Source organism: Agelaius phoeniceus, chromosome 17, assembly GCF_051311805.1.
Source record: "Agelaius phoeniceus isolate bAgePho1 chromosome 17, bAgePho1.hap1, whole genome shotgun sequence".
NCBI lineage: Eukaryota > Metazoa > Chordata > Aves > Passeriformes > Icteridae > Agelaius > Agelaius phoeniceus.
The window spans coordinates 3,645,967-3,667,732 of NC_135281.1; the positions used below are offsets into that span (position 1 = coordinate 3,645,967).

At 53.8% G+C, this 21,766-nt stretch overlaps 1 protein-coding gene across 2 annotated transcripts in view; it reads left to right on the forward strand.

Moving 5' to 3' along the window:
- Nucleotides 1–3,798: 3,798 nt before the first annotated feature.
- NECAB3 (N-terminal EF-hand calcium binding protein 3) overlaps nucleotides 3,799–21,766 on the forward strand; it is a 32,840-nt gene continuing 14,872 nt past the window's right edge. The window contains exons 1-6 of one of the 2 annotated variants that reach the window (XM_077187508.1): nucleotides 3,973–4,256; nucleotides 4,322–4,532; nucleotides 11,044–11,068; nucleotides 12,194–12,302; nucleotides 18,964–18,989; nucleotides 20,269–20,366. In XM_077187508.1, coding sequence (XP_077043623.1) covers nucleotides 4,440–4,532; nucleotides 11,044–11,068; nucleotides 12,194–12,302; nucleotides 18,964–18,989; nucleotides 20,269–20,366 — 351 coding nt within the window. In that variant the 5' untranslated portion in view covers nucleotides 3,973–4,256; nucleotides 4,322–4,439. Of the gene's footprint in view, nucleotides 4,533–11,043; nucleotides 11,069–12,193; nucleotides 12,303–18,963; nucleotides 18,990–20,268; nucleotides 20,367–21,766 lie in introns of both variants that reach the window. The other variant, XM_054644318.2, reaches the window with a different exon arrangement.

A 21,766-nucleotide genomic window follows, 5' to 3' on the forward strand; every position in this document is an offset into this window, starting at 1 on the left:
GGTGATGGTGACCTGCAGTGCTGCAAAGGGGAGAGACCCCAGTGTTGGAAACAGGAAAGCCTTATCAATATGATTGTCTGGCAATAGATTTTGAGAATATGGAAACTATAAGCGAGATTGAAATGAAAGCAAGCTTTGAGATCCCTCAGTTACTGAACAATTGGAAAACAATGGTGTGGCTGCTGAAGGTGATCCCCTTTTGATGGAACAACACCCTCTGCCTGCAGACAGGCCCAAGGCTCAGAGCAGACCCCACTGGCTGGGCAGAAGGGCCCAAAGAGGAGTTTTTAGGGTTTAAAATGTAACACAGGATGGTAATGTAATGATTCTTACAGGCTGTATGGAAATGCTGTAGAATTTGTACCTTGTACTATATTGGCTAGTGAGAATTAGAATATTCAACACAGAAGAAGATTTATGGTATTGTAACAGGAACCTTGCTCTCTTGCTCTCTTATCCTCTCTTTTACTCATCCTCTCACTGTCTTTTACTCTTTTGCTCTCTCCCATCTTTACCACACTCTTGCTCTCTCTCTTTACCTCTCTCCCTCTTTGGGGCCTGCTCTGGGCTGTGTTTGGCAGCTCCCAGCAGGGCCCTGCCCCCAGGCCCTTTGCAATAACCCCAAGTTCCAGCCCTGGCTGCAGAGATCTCTCCTGTCCGTCTGTCCTGACCGTCCCACCCCCATTGCTCCTACACCCCGGCACAGGGAATGGTTTTATGGAGGGGCACAAGGAGAGGGGAGAGGATTTGCGCTGCCATCCCCAGCTCCAGGGGGCTGCTCCCACAGCCAGCCCAGCCCCAGCCCCAGCCCAGGTCTGCCCCTTTCCCCCAAGAGAAGGCAAAGTGCCACAGACATATTTTCTGAAAAATCCTTTTGCCAGGATCTTCTCTCCTGAGAAGCTGAGAAGCTTCAGCTTCTCCATGTTTTGCTGCTTTGGAATGTGGTTTGGAGAATTGTTTACCCAGCATGTGAAACTGTTTTTACCTGATGACCAATGACAGCCACCTGTGTGAGGCTGTGAGCAGTCACAAAATTTTATTATCATTCCTTTCTATTCCTTTCAAGCCTTTTGATGAAATCCTTTCTTCTATTCTTTTAGTATAGTTTTAATATATCATTTTCTTTTAATATAATATATATAATAAAATAATAAATCAGCCTTCTGAAACATGGAGTCAAGATTCTCATCTCTTCCCTCATCCTGAGACCCCTGTGAGCACCACCACAGGGACAGGGCTGTGTCCCCCTGGGGGCTGCACTGCCAGCTCCACGTGAGCCACGTAAAAATAACCACTGTGCCTCCCAGGATGATTCATGATGCAGCTCAAGGGCTTCCCTCTGCTATTTCGGGTGCCTGGAGAGGGAGCTGATGGTAGAAGAGCACATGGCAGCATTGGGAAGCAGCCCCAGGCACTGCCTGGTTTGATTTTTCTGCTGCAAAGCTGCTTTTCTCTGGCAGGTGAAGGCAGCAGGTCAGGGGATGGGCACCTTGCACTCATCCTTGGGCTCTCATTGCCAGGAGTGTCACCCCACAGGGACAATGTCCAACCAGCCTGGGGCTGCAGTGGTGACCCCCTGGCATTGGAAAATGCTGGGCAGGATGTGCTGAGCCCAGGCAGCCCCGGGGTGTCCTGGCCCTGGGCTGTAGGGTTGGGATCTGGGGGGTCAGGGGAGCTCCATAGTGGGGTGAGCTCCAGGACAGGCTGGCAGTGGCATTAATGCCTCCCATAAGGGGTTTGTATCTTCAACCTGATCCCCCTCAGAGGGTCCTAGGGGGCTTTGTGGTCTCTCTAGGCAGGGGTCCTACCCCACCTCTGCATCCCACCCTCCCCTTCCCTATTTCCACTTCCAAAAATCCCTCCTGTTTCCTGCAAAGGAGGGAGCTCAGGGAGCTGAAGAGCAGCATTGTTTATTCCTGGGATGCTGTTGAGTGGCTGCTCCCTTTAATCCCTCCCCCCTGAGGTGCTGGGGAGCAGAGCAGAGCCCTGGTGTCCCCCCCAGCTGGGCCATGTCCCCCTTCCCTGCCGTGGCTTTCTGGGATTGGGAGCTCCTGTCACCTCCTGCCATCAGCCTGAACTTCACCCTCACTCTCAAGCTGCTCCTTCCCACATGGAAACCCATGCTGACTCCCAGGGATCCCACTGGGCACCAAGTGTGGATTTTTGGGGCAGAGGGGAGTGTGGGAAGCCCTTCCAAGGGGGGGATTTTGATCCTCACCATCACCCAAGACCCTTCCATGCTCCCTGGCAAGGTGAGCCCCTGTCCCTGCTGCACCCCTGGCCTGTGTTCTGTTCCTGCTCCCATTTCAGATGGATTTGATGATGGCCATGCTCAGCAGCTCCAGCCCTTGGAGCTCTGTGCCTCCCTGGGGACAGGGACAGCCCCGTGCCAAGGGCAGGGAGCGCACGAGCACCCTGGAGCCCTTGGATGCCCCTGCCAGGGCCCAGCTGTGCTTTTTCCACCTCTTTTGCTTTGCACACCCCTGGAACAGCTGGGAGATGGTAAAAATAGCTGTGATGCCGTGGGCTGAGCTTGGAGCACATTGTCCCAGGGGGAGCAGGAGGTGAGCGAGCTCCACGTGCTGCAGTGGGTCACGTTGGGGTGGGGAAGGAGCTGGGATCTGAGACCTGGCCCAAGCAGAGCTGAGCTCAGCAGTCAGGGTGTCCTGCAGAGCTCCAGGTGAAAGCAGAGGTGGTGCTGAGGGAGGCAAAGCCTGCCTGGGATTCTGCAAAACCCAAGCAAAACTGGTTCGTGGCCCTTTCTCATAAAGTGAAATCCTGGAATGGAGGCACAAGCCCCCAAGTGCCTGTGCCAGGCAAGGGATGGGGGCAGCTGCTCTTCCTCCTCCCCCTCCTCCTCCTCCTCCTCCTGTCCCCCAGCCTGCTGAGGCAGGGGGGGTTCCCATCTCTGGAGGTACCAGGATCCTGGCATGTTGCTCCAGAGGGAAGCAGCTCTGAGCAAAGGCTGCCTGGCACTGGAGGAGCTGGCACCACCAGGCACTCATTGGGAGCCACCCTGGGATCTAGGGCCACCAAAACCACAGTGGGACCACCTGTGGTCAAACTGGGGCCAACCCAGGGCCAACTGAGGCAACCAGGATTTTCCCAGTGCCATCCGTGTCCATGTTGGGACCACCTGTGGTCAAACTGGGACCAACTGGGACAATCAGGGCTGCCCCAAAGCCAACAGTGACTGCACTGGGACCGCCTGTGGACAAACTGGGACAACTGGAGCCACAGTGGGACAACCAAAGCCATGCTAGGACCAGCCATGACCCCACTATGACCACCCATGGTCAAACTGGGGCAGACCCAGGGCCATCTGGGGCAACCAGAGCTACCCTGGGGGCAACAGCAACCACACTGGGACCACCCACAGTCAAACTGGGACCACCTGGGGCCTCGCTTAGGGCACCCAGGGCTACGGTGGGGTCCACAACGACCACACTGGGACCATCCATCACCAGACTAGAGCCACCCCAGGGCCAGCTGAGGCACCCAGGGCTGCTGTGGGGCCAACAGTGACCACACCGAGACCACCTGTGGCCACACTGGGATCAGCTGGGGCACCCAGGGCTGCTGTGGGGCCAGCACTGATAGCTATGGTCACACGGGGACACTCAGGGACGGTCACACAACCCAGGGGTGGGACCCCACGGGACTGTTCTGGGTCCACCGGGACCGCCCCAGCGGCGAGCGGGCACCGGGACCCAGCGCGGCCCCGCCCCTCTCCCCTACGCAAAACCCATTGGTGGTTATTGGTGTCAATCACAGCTCGTGGCCAATAGAATGGCGGCGGGGGCGGGCCCTCCGCGGAGGCAAAGTTGGCTGGGGCGGCGGAGCCGCTCGGCTGAGTCGGGATCGGCGGGGCGCGACCTGCGCACGGAGCGAGCCCAACCGAGCCGGGCCGAACCAAGCCAACCAAACCGAGCCAACCAAACCGAGCCGAGCCACCCTGCCAAACCCAACTGAGCCCAGCTGAACCAGCCCTGCCGAACTGAGGAGAGCCGAACCCATCCCTACGGCACCGCACCGAGCCCGTCCCTCCGGCACGCATCTGATCCCTTAGGCACGGAACCAGACCCATCCCTACCGCACCGAGGCCGTTCTTTTCGCACCCAGCCCATCTCTACGGTACCGCACCGAGCCGTGCCCCCCGGCACCGCACCGAACCCATCCGTACAGCAGCGCCCCTGCCCTGCGGCACCGCACCGCATCCCGGGGTACCGCACCGCATCCCGGGCACCGCACCGAACCTGTGCCCTGCAGTACCACACTGCATCCCAGGGCACCGCACCTCATCCCGGGTACCGCACCGAACCTGTGCCCTGCAGTACCGCACCGCATCCCAGGGCACCGCACCGCATCCCGGGCACCGCACCGCACCCTCCGGTACCGCTCCGCTCCCCGGTGCCCGCAGCACCGCGCCCGGCGGGACCATGATGTCGTGTGCCGAGCTGCTGGCCGTGTGCCTGCTCTCCGCAGATCGCGGCCCCAAGCCCCGCCGCCAGCCGCTGCCCATCTTCCACGACGTGAGTACCGCGGGCGGGACCCCCGCAGCCCGTGCCCCGCTCGGGAGCCGCCGCACGGCTGGGATCGGGTGAGGCTCCTTCCCGCAGGAACCCGCCCGGGGGATGCGCCCGTGCCAGCGTGGTCGTGATGGCTTCAGTAATGATGTCGTGTCCTTCTGCCGAATGCTGGGCCTCTGGTGGCTGGGAACAGCCCACGCCTCATCCAGAGCTGGCTGTCATGACTCCCGGAGCGGGAGCTGTGTGGCAGGAACGCCGTGGAAGGTTCCCTGGAGCTGTTCACAGCCATGGGATCCAGCAGAGCGTTGCCTGCGGCAGCCCCCGGGTGCAGCCCCCGGGTGCAGCCCTGTCCCTGCCCGCTCCCGACGCTCCGGGATTGTGGAGGAGGATGCTCCGTGCGGGTTGGAGGTTGCCTCGGCATCCTGGCGGCTGTGGGTGGCACGGGGGAGTGGGAAATGCAGGTGGTGGCTCTCTTTGTGCTCGGGGATGCTGGCACAGTTCCTCCTGTCACACCGCGTCCCCTCCTGTGCCAGGGGCCAGGGCTCCGGGGGAGGCGGCTGCATGCCGGCCATGGGCCAGGGGCACAGCCCGGGCCACAGCCACCCCTGGAGCACCTCCGGCCCTCCTGCTCCTGTCCAAATCGCCGTGGTGACAGAGCCCTGGCATTGCCGAGTGTCCGGCACTGCTGCGCTCTGAGCCCCCCTGGGGAGCAGGGACGTGCGGGGACACAGGTGCTGTCCCTGCCCTGCCGCAGGGAGGAGGAGGAGAAAGGCAGCGAGGATGGGGTGCCCGGGGAGGAGGAGAAAGGCAGCGAGGATGGGGTGCCCGGGCACTGGCACAGCCCAGGTTGGTCCCAGCTGCCATCTCCGTCCTGACCCGCTCCCGTTCACCCCCGTGCCCCAGCCCATGCCAGAGGAGGGGAACAGCAGATCCCGGTGTGGACCAGCCACGTCTGGTCCAGTCCAAACCCCCCGGCATGGCCAGGGAGGCGCTGGGAAGCCGTGGTGCCGCTCAGCTGCCAGCTGGGGTCGGGGTCTCTCTCCTGCCTGGGGGGCTCGGGCTGCCAGGCTCTCCAGCCAGCATCATTAACCGCGCTAATTACTCGGCTGAGGGGAGGTGGGCAGGAGGGGGCGGTGGTGACAGCTGTGTTCCAGCTCAGCTCCTCAGGGCACTCGCTGAGTCGCACATCCATCCCTCAGGGTGTCATTAAAGCAATTAAAATGGGAAATGTTAACAACGCTAGCAGCTGCTTTCCGGGTTCTGACGGCTTCTCTTCCTCTACCCTGTGACTCCTTTGCTCCCACCTTTGCTCCAGAGCTTGGCAGGGTGAGTTTCATCTCTGCACCTTTGGCTCTGGGCACTTGGCCGGTGCCCAGCTGCCCCCAGGTGTGACGGTGTTCACAGGGGTCTCAGGCTGAGGGAAGAGATGAGGATCTGACTCCATGTTTCGGAAGGCTGATTTATTATTTTATGATATATATTGTATTAAAACTATACTAAAAGAATAAAAGAAAGGATTTCATCAGAAGGCTGGCCAAGAATAGAATAAGAAAGAATGATAACAAAGGCTCGGTCTCGGACTCTCTGTCCGAGCCAGCTGACTGTGATTGGCCATTAATTAGAAACAACTAACGTGGGCTAATCAAAGATCCACCTGTTGCATTCCACAGCAGCAGATAATCAATGTTTACATTTTGTTCCTGAGGCCTCTCAGCTTCTCAGGAGGAAAAATCCTAAGGAAAGGATTTTCCATAAAAGATGTGTGTGACAGCCAGGCTGGTCGGGGTGAGTGAGCATCCCTTGGCAGCAGGGCAGGATCCCTGCCTGCCCCTGGCAGCACTGCCCACTGCACATCCCGGTGGCTGCTGCTCCTCTGGGACCTGCCAGCACATCTCCTGCCTTTGGGAGCAGTGAGGAGGAGGAGGAGGAGGAGGGCTTTGCTGCAGGCAGGGTGTGAGCCGCAGTGCTGCCATGGCCCTGTGCAGCATCTCCAGCCTCAAGGAGATTCATCCCTCAGGCCCGGGGCTTGCTCTGTGCCCTCCTGGGACACAGGAGCTGAAGGAAGGATGGTGCTGCCTGGCCACAGCCTGTCCATGTCCCCAGGGCAGCTGTCCCCTCCCCAGCACTGCAGCTGCCTCCACACCTCCGGGCAGGGAGGAATCCTATAATCTCCATCCTTTCTGGGGTGCGTGTGGGGCTCATCCCATGAATAAATGGTGTTTCAGTGCCTCTTCCATTGGTATTGGTGAGGCTGCAGCTGCTGGGGCACAAGCCCAAGGGCTGAGGGAAACATCCCGGGCTCCAGGCAGTGCCTCTGGGGCTGCACCCTGAGGCAAGAGAGAGATTCCTTGTAGGGCCCTAATCCCACTCCCAGCCTGGCTTTTCATCACCTTCCCCTGGCTTTGTCCCAGGGTGCTGTCCTGACTGGGGACAGTGCTCAGCTGCTGAGCCCAGGGAGGGGACAGCACTGGCCCTGTGGAGCATGGAAAGGGCTCTGTGCTGGCTGGGCTGGGCTGGAGCTGGGCTCAGACTGGGATGGGATGGCTGCAGGCAGCCAGAGCCCTGCCATGCCAGGCTATATTGGTAAATTATTACCAATATAGCAGGACAAGACGTGCCTGAACTTGTCTGGACCTTGCTGCTTGACCAAAAGGCGGCAACTGTGGTGTTTCACCCCACAGACACTTTTGGCTGCTGGGTGTGTGGTGTTTCACCCCACAGACACTTTTGGCTGCTGGGTGTGTGGTGTTTCACCCCACAGACACTTTTGGCTGGCTGGGTGTGTGGTGTTTGACCCCACAGACACTTTTGGCTGCTGGGTGTGTGGTGTTTGACCCCACAGACACTTTTGGCTGGCTGGGTGCTGCAGTTGGCACTGGGGACAGGTCCAGGCCTGCAGGAGCTCTGGTGGTGCTGGGATGGAGCTTCCCCCATAACAGGGGCTGCTCCTCAGGTTTCCCTCTGTGGAGAAGCTTTGAGGCCATGGTGAAGGAAAGGAGTCGGTTCTGATGGAGGCTTTGGATCCAGAGCTTTATTCTGGCCCTCAGGCCTCTGAATGCAGCACCAGCTCCCACAGAACTCCCTGAGCCCGTGGCTGCTGCTCCTTTAACCCCGGGGAGAGGGCAGGGAAGGGGCAGGGAGCCACCAAGCAGGGACAGGAGGGGAGGGACAAAGGGACAAAGGACACCTGGATGGCCCAGTGCCCCCCAGGGGTAGAGGGCATCCTGTGACTCTGCCAATCACTCAATGCCCTTCTGGAATGCCAGGACTGACAGACAGTGCTGGGAGGGGTCAGGGAGGGAAAGGAGAGGAGACTGACACACCTGGGAGGGAATTATCAGGGGAGGGACCCGGGGTTCTGGGGTAAACCCTGACATCACACTGCAACAGGGAGCCCTGCAGCAGACATGGCCTTGCCCCGGGGGCACTCACAGCTCCTGCCTGTGCCACGTTCCTCTGGAGCTCCAGGCAGCTGTCCTGTGTGCACTGGCTCCTGTAACTCACTGAGCCTTGTGAGTGAGGAACAGGCATCCACTGTGTGTGCTGAGGCTCCTGCTGAAGCCAGGATGGGCTCACCCCAGATTAGAGACCACCTCAGTGTAGTTTTCTGAAAAATCCCTTTGCTGTGATTTTCCCTTTTTCTCTTGAGAAGCTGAGAGGCTTCAGGAACAAAATGTAAACAATGATTATCTGTAGAATGCAACAGGTGGATCTGTGATTGGTCTCATGTGATTGTTTCTAATTAATGGCCAATCCAGACAGTCTAGCTGTCTGGACTATCTCAGTCAGTCACAGGATTTTGTTATCATTCCATTCTCTCTGCTTCCCTGGCAAGTCTTCTGATGAAACCCTTTCTTCTATTCTTTTAGTATAGTTTTAATATAATATATATCATAAAATAATAAACCACCCTTCTGAAACATAAAGTCAACATTCTCACCTCTTCCCTGGTCCTGGGACCCCTGTGAACACCACCACAGCTCAGGTCTCTGGTCTCCCCTGAAGCTGAGTTCTGCCTCTGAGCCCACAGATAAGCCCTGCTGAGCAAGGCCAGCCTGAGAGAGGGAAATGTTTGCCCTTGCTCAAAGTGCCTGGGTGACACTTGGCTGTCTCTGGGATGAGCTGGGTGGCCTCTGGGACACCTGGAGCCACACGAGCCATGTGTCCCTCTGATGACACACAGCTCTGCAGGATGAAGCTTCTCCCTTGATGGAGAGTCCATGGCAGGGTGGGACCCACACCTGTGGCATTCACATTCTCTGGAAAAATTCCTTCATGCCCAGGATTTTTCTCCTGGGAAGCTGAGAAGCCTCAGAGAAAAGGAAAACAATTCTGATCTCATTTGCTTCTCCTGTGTTGTGCTCACATGTGGAATGTGTTTGGAGATTGTTTACCCACAGGTGATTGTTCCATTGCATTCTGCTGGGAGTTGTTTTCACTCTTTGGCCAATCAGGGCCAAGCTGTGTCAGGACTCTGGAGAGAGTCACCAGTTTTCATTGTTATCTTTTTAGCATTCTGTAAGTATCCTTTCTGTATTCTTTAGTATAGTATAGTATTCTTTAATATAATATAGTATCATAAAGTAATAAATGATCCTTCTGAGAACACGGAGTCAGATTCATCATTCCTGCCTTTTTTGGGCCAGGAATACAATAAATACAAATTTAAAATTGTAATACAATAAATACTGTAAATACAATACCAGGGGTGCTGCCCCTGCAGCTGTGAGACCCCACAAGGAACCCATTAGCCTGGAGAAAGCTTTGCTCTAAAATCCAGAGGAATCACCAGCGTTTGGGAGCTGCAGGTTTCCCTCTCAGCTCAGTGTGTGCTGTGTGGTGCTCAGGGGGTGCCCACCCCCTTTCCTGGCCAGCTGGGACCCTGGGGATGGTTCCCTGATGCTGCCTGGCCCAAGGCAGCCCCTGCTCTTCAGCTTGGGGCAGGAGGAGCTCGCTGTGCTCACAGGAGCATCCTCCAAGGAGCTGCTCCTGATTCCCAGGGAAGGAACCAGGGAGATCCAGCCCTATAAAAACCTCAATCCAGCTGCAAGCCAGAGGCTCAGGGGGTTTTCCTGGGCAGCTCCTCCTTTGCCTCAGGTTCTCAGGGGGATGTCAGGGCCTGGGGACATGCACAGAGCTGGTGGTGGGCAGTGCAGGAGGAGCAGTGGTGCCTCTGCCTGTGCAGAGGGCTGCTCTGGGTCTGGGGGCAAGAATAGAAAAGTTCTGTCTCCTTTCCTGGCCCTTTTTCTTTCCTAATCTTTCTTCAGACCTGCAGATTCCTTCATCAGCCAGTATAGTAAATCAGGGCAACCCCGACAAAGGGAGGATTGATGAGGAGGACTCTATTCAGAAGGCTAATTAATTATTATTTTATTATATATAGGCTAATTAATGAATTATTTTATTATACATTATTATTCTATGTTATATTACACTGAATCTGCACAAACACTCCACTCAACTGCCCAGAATCTCCTGTCAGTGACAGTCCTGACACACACCCCTGGATTCAATTGGTCAGTGAATCAAAACACACACACCAGAATCCAATTACCAATTCCCTTCAGGTAAACAATCTTCCACAATGCATTCCACTTGTGAACAACACAGGAGCAGTAAATGAGATAAGAATTGTTCTTTCTTTCTCTGAGGTTCCTCTCTGTGATTCCCAGAAATGTCCTTGGGAAGTTGTGCCTTGCTTTTCTCTGTGAAGAGAAATGTGGCCACAATCCAGGATGAGATAAAGGATGGTTTCCACATAGAAAATTTTCTGTTGTTGGCTCCATTAGGATGTGCTGGACAAAACCTTGTACATTTTGGTCTGGAAAAACGTTGCCAGGCTTCAGAGGTGATGCTGTTCCTCACTAGAGTCAGCCCAAATAATTCCTGGTCAATCAGGTCCCAGCAGGGCTGAGCAGCCCCAGCTTTCTCCTGGGTCATGGGAGAAGCCTCATGGTTGGGAATCTGTGCTGAGACCCTGAACTGGAGCAGCTCTCCAGCTGTGCCCTGTGGCAGAAGCAGTTACAGATTAATTAACTCATTAATGATTAATTACAGTGAGTGTGCATGCCGAGGAGCTGTGGGAAGGGCTGTGCTGAGGGCTGGTTACAAAGCTCAGGGCAGGAGCTGCTCCTTGATGCAGGTGCTGGAGTGTTGGTGATGCACAAAGTGCTTCCTTCCAGACTGGGTTTATCCCTAATGTTCTTTCCTTTAAATGGACTGAAAAATGAAACAGTTGCCATCACAGGATGCAGCAAAGTCCTTTCTGCTTTGCCTGTGTGTTCTCTAAAGGTGCTTGCTGTGAGTGCTGGGCTCACTCAGCCAAGAGCTCTGTGCATTAAGGGCAAGAAATGGGTTTAATCATTGGCAAAGGGGCATTTCCCAGGGCAGCCTGTGCAGTCCCAACAGCTGGAGCTGTTCTCCCTGAGCTCCTGGAGGTGTTTTTCCGTGCTGCTGGCTGTTGCCTGCCTCACTGCTCAGCTGCCCTTCTCTCCTCTTGTGTTTTGTCTTGCAGATTTTCCGGCGAGCCGACAAGAACGGTGAGTGCTTTGTTCCTCTGCTGCCTCCCCCTCCCTGCCTGGCTCCTTCCCACTGGGAGGTTTGGCCGGGAGAGGGAGGGTGGGAAAGGCTTTTCTGCTTCACCTGGATCCCAGAGCCTGCCCAGGGCCTGGGGAATGGCTCTCCCAGTTCCCATCCGTGCAGGACACAGCCCCTTCCAAGCCCTTCTCCTGCCCAGGGCCTGCCAGGCTTCTGCTGGGTCCCTCACAGGATTGGTTCTGTCTCCGTGCTCAGTGCAGGGTTTTACAGAGCAGAAGGGACCCTCAGACAGAGCTGTTTGCAAATTCCTGCAAATGTAGGAAACGTGGGCTTTGGGGAGTGCAGGATTTGGTGTTGTATGAGGGCTGTGCTGGTGCCCTGCTGTCCCCATGGTGCCTTGGACAGCCCTTCTCCCCTGGCCTTGTCCCTTGCACTGTCAGGAACTTAATATTTCAGAGAGCTGGCCCAAATTTGCTGCCAGACTGAAGAATATTACAAAGCTGGGAAGCAGCTCCAAGCTCTGCAAGCAGATCTGGTGTGATGCTTTGTGTCCTGAAGCTTTGGGGGTGATGGGAAAGTTTCACCCTCCTGGCTGGGGGATTCTTTTTCTGGGTGCCCCTGCAACCCCTGGCATTTGGGAATTAGGCTCTGCCACCCAGTTTTTAATCCAGTACCCATAAACCAAGAGGTCCAAAATCACAAGGGATATCCCTGAGCCTTCCCACACTCTCTTGGCTCTTTTCCTTCATGGTAGCACAGGAGGTGCTTTTATTGTAGATCAAAATGCAGCCCAGGAGCTGCAGTCCTCCACAGAGAGGAAGGAAAAAGCTCTTGAGTCCATGGAGAGCACTTTCTTTCCATGGAAATCTGGTGCTGCCCTCAGTGTGCTGTTCTTGGACAGTCTGTGTGCCTTTCTGAGAACACCACAGTGGGGCCTTTAGGGAAGGGCTGGAATTCCCACCTGCACTTCCAGCAGCACCCAGTGTCTTTGCTGGGCTGGTGGGCCAGGCTCTCAGGGAGATTGTGCTGTAATTATGATGCAGAACACGCCCAGCCCCATCCCACGCAGGGCTGGGATGCTGCTTTCTACAGATATATAATTATTCTTCCCTTTCCTTTGAATGCAGATGATGGGAAGCTGTCATTTGAGGAGTTCAAGAACTATTTCTCTGATGGCATCCTGAGCTCGGAGGAGCTGTGGGAGTTGTTCAGTGGCATTGACAGGCGTCACTCAGAGTGAGTACCATGGTGGTGGCACTGAGGAGATGCAGGAGAAGCTAAAACTGCCTGACTGGAGGTGGAGGAGCTTGGGAGGCGGGTGTGATAAATAATCAGGGTGAGACAAACCCACCTCTTGCCACAGAGCCACTGAAACCAGCAGTGAGCCCTGGGAGTGCTGAGAGCAGCCAGACATTTTGAGAGCAGCCATGGATTTCCTGCAGCTCCAGAAGGCAAGCAAGCATTGAAAATGCCATTCTTGTGGTTTGGGAAATGTGCTCCAGGAATAGGCAGCCCGTGGAGCAGGCTGTGTGCCTGCAGGAGCCTGTGCTGGTGTGGGGACACACAAAGTCACAGACTCTGCCACTGCTGACTCAGGAGCTGCTTGGCACTTATGTAAGAGCTGCTTTCCACACAAGTGGGCCTGGTGCATGTAGAAGGGAATTTAGGACAGCTACTTGTAAAAAAAAACAAGCCCCACAGATCAGGAGAAGGAATTGAGTTTAACTCTGGTCTCCTAACAGGGAATTTAGGGCAGCTACTTGTGAAAAAAGCTCCACAGATCAGGAGAAGGAATTGAGTTTAGTTCTGGTCTCCTCATGAGTGGTGCTATCCAGAGGGCTCTGCTGGGCTTGTCTGGGATTCTCATCCCAGCTTTTTGGGTATTTTGGCCTCACTGGGGTCTCTATGCCCAGCTGGGTGCTGTGGGTGAGTCTGTCCTGGCACTGGGAGGAGCTGGGTGCTGCTGCATTGCATGGCTGGGGTCTGTCCACACCCTGGGGTGCTGCTGGGGGACAAGGGGCTGCAGCTTCTCCCCAGGCTGGGGGGCAGCTTTGGCTTCCCCTGCACCTCTGACACCCTTGACCAGGGCACAGGTCCCTGCCAGGGTGAGGAAATCTGGGGCAGCCTGAGCTGCACACGCTGTCCCAGGGCTTTGCAGGGAGCCAGGGTGGTGGCAGAGAGGGCACTTGTCCCCCTGAGATGCCAACAGCCACCAAATGCCACCAACAGCAGACACCCAGTGTCACCACCCACTCAGGACTGGGGCAGTGGGAATGGTGAACTCCCAGTGCTGGTGGAGCTGGGTTTGGTTCCTACAGCAGGGGTGGGCAGCCTTGTGCTGCTTTCCTTGGAGCCTGCTGGTTGGGCTTGTGGGTGTGGGCAGCAGGAAAACATCTCTGAAACCTCTCTGTCTCTGGGCTGTGATCCCAGGAAGCTGCAGTGAGTGTGCCCTTTCCTCTGGAAATGCTCCTTTCCTCTTGCTCCATTTTGGGGTGATCTCAGAGTCACAACAGCCCTGGAAAACACAGGGAGCAGCAAAAGATGTGTCAAGGGAAATACAGGTTGGATATTGGGAAAGGTTTTACACAGAAAGAGTGATAAAGTTCTGGCATGGCTGCCCAGGGAGGTGGTGGAGTCCCCATCCCTGGGTGTGTTTAACAAAGCCTGGATGTGGCACTGGGTGCCAGGGTTCACTTGAGGGCTTGGGGCTGGGTTGGACTCGATGATCTTGGAGGTCTCTCCCAACCTGGTCATTCTGGGAATTCAGTGAAGCTGGGAGCTTTAACCCAGCTCAAAACTGAGCAGGAAAGGTCTCCTACCTTCATGTGGGGCTTGTTCCATCCATCTGGAGCAGCTGAGGGGGCCTGGCTGGGCTGGGCTGCCCGGGGAGCCGTGGCTGCAGCAGAGCCCCCAGAGCTCGTTACCTAACAAGGGCAGCAGTGACAGCACTGAGCTGGTGACACCTTTAGCAGGGTGTGAGCCTTGGCTTCTCTTCCTGCCACCAAGAGCAGAAGGGACCCTCAGACAGAGCTGTTTGCAAATTCCTGCAAATGTAGGAAACATGGGCTTTGGGGAGTGCAGCATTTGGTGTTGTTTGAGGGCTGTGCTGGTGCCCTGCTGTCCCCATGGTGCCTTGGACAGCCCTTCTCCCCTGGCCTTGTCCCTTGCACTGTCAGGAACTTAATATTTCAGAGAGCTGGCCCAAATTTGCTGCCAGACTGAAGAATATTACAAAGCTGGGAAGCAGCTCCAAGCTCTGCAAGCAGATCTGCTGTGCTGCTTTTGTGCCCTGAAGCTTTAGTGGTGATGGGAAAGTTTCACCCTCAATCCAGCAGGTGGGTTTGGTGCTGTGTTTGTCATGTCAAGGCTGGAATTGGTGTTTCCTCATCCCTGCCAGGCTGATCTGAGGAGGGGCAGTAGCAGAGATCTCCATGCCCAGACCCCTCCTGACCCTCACCCACCCCTGGAACCTGCAGCTGCTGGGAACATGAACATTTCAGAGCTCTCCCACATTTCAGAGCTCTCCCACATTTCTTGTTCCCCTTCCAGAGAGCCCCATGCCCTTCTCAGTCCACCTCCCACCCCTCTGGCTCTCAGGTGGGACACTGGGCCTGTGCATCACACACCTCTGCTGGGGTCACTTCACATTCTACATCTCCACAGCAGGCTGGTTTTGTTCTGCATTTCAGAAAATGGTTCCATTTTGGCATAAAGTATCCCCTCACTTTAATTCTGTGACATTTCAAAGTTGATGTTGAAGCCAAATTCAGCTCTGGATGGCAGCTGGGACAGCAGCAGGTCCATGGCTTTGTGTGGCTGGTCCAGAGCTCCACACAGCTCTGGCAGTGGCACAGTGAGGTTCATCTTCCTGGAGAAGGGCATTTTCATCCTCTGAAATGTCTGGGTGAGGAGAGACTGATGTTTTTGGAGGTATGAGAGCTCCATAGCTGCATCCAGAATTGCAGGGGTTGAATGCCAGCCCTGTGAAACCTGCCCAGGGAATTGCTGTCTGGATTTTACCTGTCCTTCTGTCCTGCACCTGTTGGGGAAATCTAGAAAAATAAGGTCTGGAAATGCATCTTTCCATGGGAGTGTTCAGGAATTGGGTGCAGATTGCTCAGAGCCTTTGACAAGGGATGGAAGTGCTGACCTGGTGCCTCCTGAAGTCTCTTGGTGGAAATAACCTCAAGCCTGTGATTGTCTGGAAGAAGGGATTTGAGTGGATTCCCTCTCCTCTCTTTACTCAGAGACTGCAGCATCTGCCAGCCCCAGATGATGGAGAGTGACTGAAACACTCTGTGTCACACAAAAAAGGTTTGGAAAGCAGATCTGTGATGGCAGTGGAGGTTCCCAACATGATAAATGATAAAAATAATAATAAAAAAACCAAACCCCGTCTGCTTTTCTGCAGCTGATTGCTGTTTCCTTGCATAAATTCCAGGCACATTCTGACAAAATCCCAACAGCATAATGATGACAAGCTCCTCCATCATCAGTTCAGGCTTAATTACAGTTAATCAGTGGTTTGAGCACAGTCAAAATACAGCTCTGGGAGATGTGGAGAGTCTCAGGATGAGTGCTTTGGAGGCAGAGGATGGCTCTTCTCCTGGAGTGGGAATGGCAGAGAGGGAAGCTTGCTGCCCCTGGCAGCCCTGCAAAGTGGGTCAGCATTTGGTGTGCACACTCTGTGGGTGAGCCCCACCCTGGTTTGGGGGTGAGTCAGTTCTGGCAGCATCAGAATGGCCCCAGCAGCCCCAGGGTTTGCCTGCTGTGCTCTGTCCTGCCCCTGCTGTGCCAGGGGGCTGCTGCAGCCTCTGGGACATGGGAGAGGTTCCCCTGCAGGGCTGCTGCTGGAACCGGCTGCAGATCCCCCCCTGGACAGCTCCCACAGGGGGGATTTCTGCCACGAGCTGTCATTGATTGGTTCAGTGGTCAGTGCTTTAGTGATTGATTAGTTAACATTTCTTTTTAAGCAGCCAAGATATAAAGATATATACCTTTTTATATATATATATATATATATATATATATATCTTTATAGATATTGTATCTTTATATATATATATCTTTTTATATATATAATTTTTATATACATATAACTTTTATGTACATATACAAATTATATATATAAATATATAAAAATTATCTTTATATATATAAAGATATATATATCTATATATAAAGATATAGATAAAAATATATCTTATATATATTTATATATATAAAAAGAGATTATATATAAATATATATCATATATATGTATATATATGTGTATATATATGTGTATATATATATATGTGTATATATATAAAGATATAAAGAGTTATTAATAACCTTGGGAGCCACAGGGTGGGAGTTGATGGCAGCTCCTGTCACACCTTGCTGGAGCTGGGATGGCAGTGAGTTGAGCTGCTGGCTCCTTGTTCCTGCTGAAACCAGTCCCAGCCCCAGGTGCTCACTGGGACCAGTGCAAATGCCTGGATAATGTGTGCACAAAGTGTCCACATCCCCTCTGGGGTGATTTTTACCCCTCTCTTAGGTGGGAGCCAGGTTTCTCTGCAGCTCTGGGGCTGTGCTGTGGATGCTGCAGTGCCAGGGCTCTTGCAGCACTGCAGCAGCTCTGCAGCCTCCAGGCAGCTGCCAGAAATAAAGGGGGAAACTTCACAAGGAGCCAAACCTTTTTCCAGTGCCCACTGGTGCCCCAAACCCCAGTGTCTGTGTCAGGCAGAGCTGCCCAGAGATGGGATCAGCAGAGTTGGGCAGAGTGAGGGGCTGTGGCTTTGCAGGTTTATCTGGATTGAGTCTCAAGGGAAACAGGATTTTTTTCTCCACTTTACAAAGTGCCTGCAGTGCCAGGTCAGTGCACAGAGCCCTGCCTGAATCAGCTGCTGTGTGTTTAAAATAGCTGAGCTGAACGTTCCTGTCCCTCTGTGCTGCTCAGAGCTCCAGGTGCAGTCCCAGAGCAGCCTGCAGCCCCCTGCCCTGGCTCTGCCACCCCTCACACCAAAATATTGCCCTGCTTTGAGCCACTGCCCACTGTTAAAGTGCTCTCAATGGAGCCCAGGAGAAAGGGAGAGACACAAACAGCCTTTGATGTCTCAGGAAAAGCTGCAGGAAGATTTTTGCCTTAATTATTTCACCTTAAATGGCATTTTAGACAGTCCACACAGTGTTCTCTAATTTTAATGGGGGTGTTTTTGTCCCTTTGCCCTGTGAGCAGTGTCAGGAGAGGACAGGGTGATGGTTTCTCACCCCTGGGCAGCAGCAGCACTGCAGCATTCCCTGTGCTGGGAGCCTGGCAAACTCCAGGTACTGCCACTTCCCCCATGTGTGACAGCACTTAAACACTTGAAAACCACTTGAAAAGCTCTCTTTGGGGCTCTCTTCCACTTTCCCAATCAGGATTAAAATTGGTTGTAATCATCTGGGGGATTTTGAGGCAGCAGAAGGCCTGGAGCAGAGGCTGATTTGAATCAATGCCACGCTGGGGTCTGTCCCTGCAGGCTCTGGGCACGGAGAGCAGCTCTGCCTCTGTGCCTTTGGCCACCTGGGCAGCTCCTGCAGCACCCTGCAGACCCATCCCAAAACCTGGGGCTGTTTCTGAGCATTCCCTCCTCCCTCTCTATCGCCAGCCAGGGGTCTCTGTACAAATCACCAACAGGACAGGACTGCTGGAACGTGCCTTGAGCTGTTTTATTTTCCAGTATCACTCTCATTACATGGTTATGACAATGGGAAGATGCCAGCAGCTCACATCCCAGGCAGCAGACCCAGAACTTAATGTTACAACTCACTTTATAAGTTTTCTGACCAATCCCACAAAGCAAAAGCCCATTGACAGTAGTTCTATCCAACCACCATAAGCACAGGTACCTTTGGTTAAACAATGCTTGCTTATTTCAAATACAATACCTGCTTGTGAGCCTTAAAGCACAATGCACAGAGCTCCATTATTAAGCTTAGAACTTCCTAATATCTCTCTGGATAAACTTTTCTGTAGCTTAGGGAGTTATTCTAGACAAGTGTTAATACACAGACCATTGTTCTATTTGTCCTTGCTTTTCTACAGTTTAAATAATTTTTCTGCTGACCAATCTCATGGCTGCTGCTTAGCTCTAACCACAGTTCTGCTGTCTTTGAGTCCTGCCTTTTGCAGCTTTCCCAAAACCTCTGATTTTGTGGATTCCCACACCTCTCAACCCAGCAGCACCTTTAGCAGCCTCAGGAGGGACCTGTCCCAGCCCTGCAGGGATGCCAGGGGGGATTGTGCTCTCTGTTAGTAAAAAGGGTGGGGGTCTGGCCCCTGCCTCCAGGATTTTGGAGGCAGATCCCTGCTTTAATGACCTTCAGGGCAGGAACAGCTGCTCTGGAGGGCTGGGAAGTCACCCAGCCCCTGGGAGCCTGCAGACAGCCCCACAGCACCTGGGCTCTGAGGGAGGAGGAGGAGGAGGGGGTCTGGCCATGGGGGGACCTGGGCTGAGGTCAGGGATGAACAAGGAGGGAGTCCTGGCTCGATGCTCCCCAGCTTTGGGGGAAGAGGTTGGGTTGCAGAAGCAGCTCCAGGCTCAGGAATGGCCAGGCAGGTGTGGGGCACCTCCATGCCAGCCCCACTCTGTTGTCACAGGTGCTCTCCCAGCACACTCCAGCTCCAGGAGATGGTGGTGGAGCAGATTTTCCTGCTCCTTCAGCCCCTGGGTGCTGCAGGGGCTGGGAATGGCTCCTGAGCTGCTGGCTCTGAACCTGTGCAGCTCCTTCTTTTTCTAATGCAGCTTGTGAAAATACATGAACATGAAAATCCACCAGCACACAAGACAAGCCCCCAGACCCCTGCTCACCACCACTGTTTCCCCCACACCAGCCCCACTATCTAACAGGAGCTTTTCTGTGTTTCTTGCAGCAACGTGGACACGGAGAAGTTGTGTGGTAAGTCAGGGATGTTCCTGCCCTGGAGAGCTTCCCCTCCCCAGGTGTGTGGTGGGGTTTGTGTGTGTCTGACCTGGGCTGGACTGGGTGGCTCAAAGGCCCCTGGGGCTGGATCCCAGCACAGAGGTGCTTTTCCCAAGGGGAGAGGTGTCTTGGTTTGAAAAGCCAGGTGTCTGCTAAGGAAAGCAGGAGCTTCCCCTGAAATGGAAAATGCATTTTCCCTCTGAATTATTATAATTTTGAAATCATAATAATAGTTATTTCAAAATTATTATTATAATTTCAAAACCACAATAAATTTTATTTATTATATTTTAATATTTTAATATTTTAATGATAATTAATTATATTTAATAATAGTAATTAATTTAATTAAGTATATTTAATAATATTAATTAATTTAATTAATTATAATTAATGATATATAATTAATTATATAATTTAATTATAATTCTATTTTAACATTTAAATATTTTTAATATTTATATTCTAATTATTATAATTTTGAAATTAAGGGTCTCTCAGGAAAAGATATGGGAGCAGGAATAACAGTTCTGTATCAGGGAAGAAAATAAAAATAAAATAAACAATGCAGTAATACAAAACTCCACTGCCAGAGTGAGCACATGCCCTGTCCCCCTGTGTGTCAGGGGGTGGCACAGCCCCATCCCATGGGGGCTCAGCCCTCCTGCAGTGCCAGCTGTGGCTCTGCTGGAGCAGGGATCCTGCACAAGGGGGGAGTTTTCCTCTGCAGCTCCAGGGCTGCTGGAGATGGGCCTGGGCTCCCTCTGGCCATGCAGGGCAGCAGAAGCTGCTCCTCTGGCAATGCACTGGGCAAAGGCTGCTGGGCTGTGCCAGGCTCCCATTGGATCCAGGTAGGAATGCTTGGCTCCTGCCCTGGGCAATGCAGCATCTCCCCATGGGATGCTGGAATTGGATCAGCCCTGCAGGGACACTCAGTGACCATGGACAGCAGAGATCTCCTGCAGGGAGGATTGGCTGGGGCAGAGATCAAGAAAAAACTGCCCCAAGAACAGCAGAGAACTGCCCCAGCTCTGACATATGGGGACAGAATTTACCAAACTACAGCCCCAAACCACATCTTACAACACAGGACAATAGGGAAGGATTTTTAATTTCAGTCCAAGTGGGAGAATGATTCTGGAAAGGGAAGTGAATTCCCCCCTTGCAGCTCTGGGCTGAGTGTGGGGAGCAGGAGCAGGGGAGGCAGGGATGGAGGTGCTCAGGAGCCTGACCATGGTGTTCTGTCCTGCTGCAGATTATTTCTCAGCATACCTGGGGGAATACAGGAACGTTCTCTCTGCCCTGGAAACGCTCAACGCTGCAGTGCTGGCAGCCATGGACAAAACCAAGCTGGTAAGGATGGCACAGGGGAGGGCAGCTGGGTGGGAAACTGGAGCTGTGGTGAGCTCAGCTGCTTCTTAGTGTGGAATTTCAGGGTTGGAGGCAGCAAACCCCTCAAATCAGGGCACACAGCCTGGAGGAGGGCAAGGGCAGCAGCCTGGTATCAATGGATGGTGTTTGCTGCTACCTTTCCCAAAAGCATCTTCTGAGAAAGCTGCTTGGGCAAGCACAGACTCAATCCACACTCTCAGCACAGCTAGATCAGTAAAAAAAGACAGAAAGGGTCTCTGTATAGAGTTCCAGTGAGGTTTGTTGTACAATCCCACTGAAGGAACCCAGGGACAAGGACAGGGCAAACAGTGAGTGTCCTTGGTTAAGTATGGGGTCAGGAACAATGGTTTGGGGACACAGGGACAGTACAAAGGGCAGTGACCTGTGAGAAAGGGCAGATTAACATTGCTGCAGGACACCATGGGAGAAGCCCCTTTACACTCATCCTTAGGTGAGAGGTACTCTCGAACCTGTGGTGAATTCTTCCAGGGCAGCATCCTAGAAGTTTCCCTAACAGGCTCAAAGGTGTTCACAGAGAAGGGTAAATCCAAAACTTTTGTGCTTTGGAGACCTTATCTGCGTTCTGGGGACATGATCTGTGCTCTGGGGACATCACCCCCCCTTGCAGGGCTCTGGCAGTGCCTGTTCCAGCAGCTCCCTGCAGTGTCCTGCCCACAGACACTTTCATGGAGCATCACTGAGAGCCTGTGGTGGGTTCTGAGCCAGAACAAAGTGTTTCCCCCCAGCAGTGAGACTCCAAACTGCCCTGCAGGGCTGGTGGTGCTCGGGATGGAGCCCAGCCAGCTGTGCTGCAGAGGAGGGGCAGGAGCAGCTGCAGTTCCTGCTCTCCCAGCCTGGTGCAGGGCTCATTGCTGCCCCTGTGCTCACCCTGTGCTGATGGAAGTAGTTTGGAGGCTGCTGATTAGGGCAGGCTCTGAGCCCCAGCTGGGCTGGGCAGCCTCAGGGTAAGGACAGTGGGGAAAGGCAGCGCTGGGAGGGCCCTGCCCAGGGACCAGCAGCTCCTTCTGCACCTGAGCTGGGTCAGAGGGCTCAGCTGTGTGCTTGGGCTGCTGCTGAGCCAGAACACCCTTCCTTGGAAGCAGGTGAGGGGCATCATCTGTGTGAATGCTCCTCTGAGCTCTTGGTCAGACAGACAAGGAAAGGGGGAGCAGCCCCACGCTCACAGAGTGGTGTTTGTGCCTCTGTAGTGTCAGTCCCTCTCTGGGCTTTCCTCTGGCCAAACCCAGCCTGAGTTTGTCCTGTGTGCCTGCAGTCACTGCAGTGTCTGATTGAGCCCTTTTCTGACCCAGAGATGGGCAACTGAGAGGTGTTTTCAAACCTGTGTGTGGAAATTTCATGCC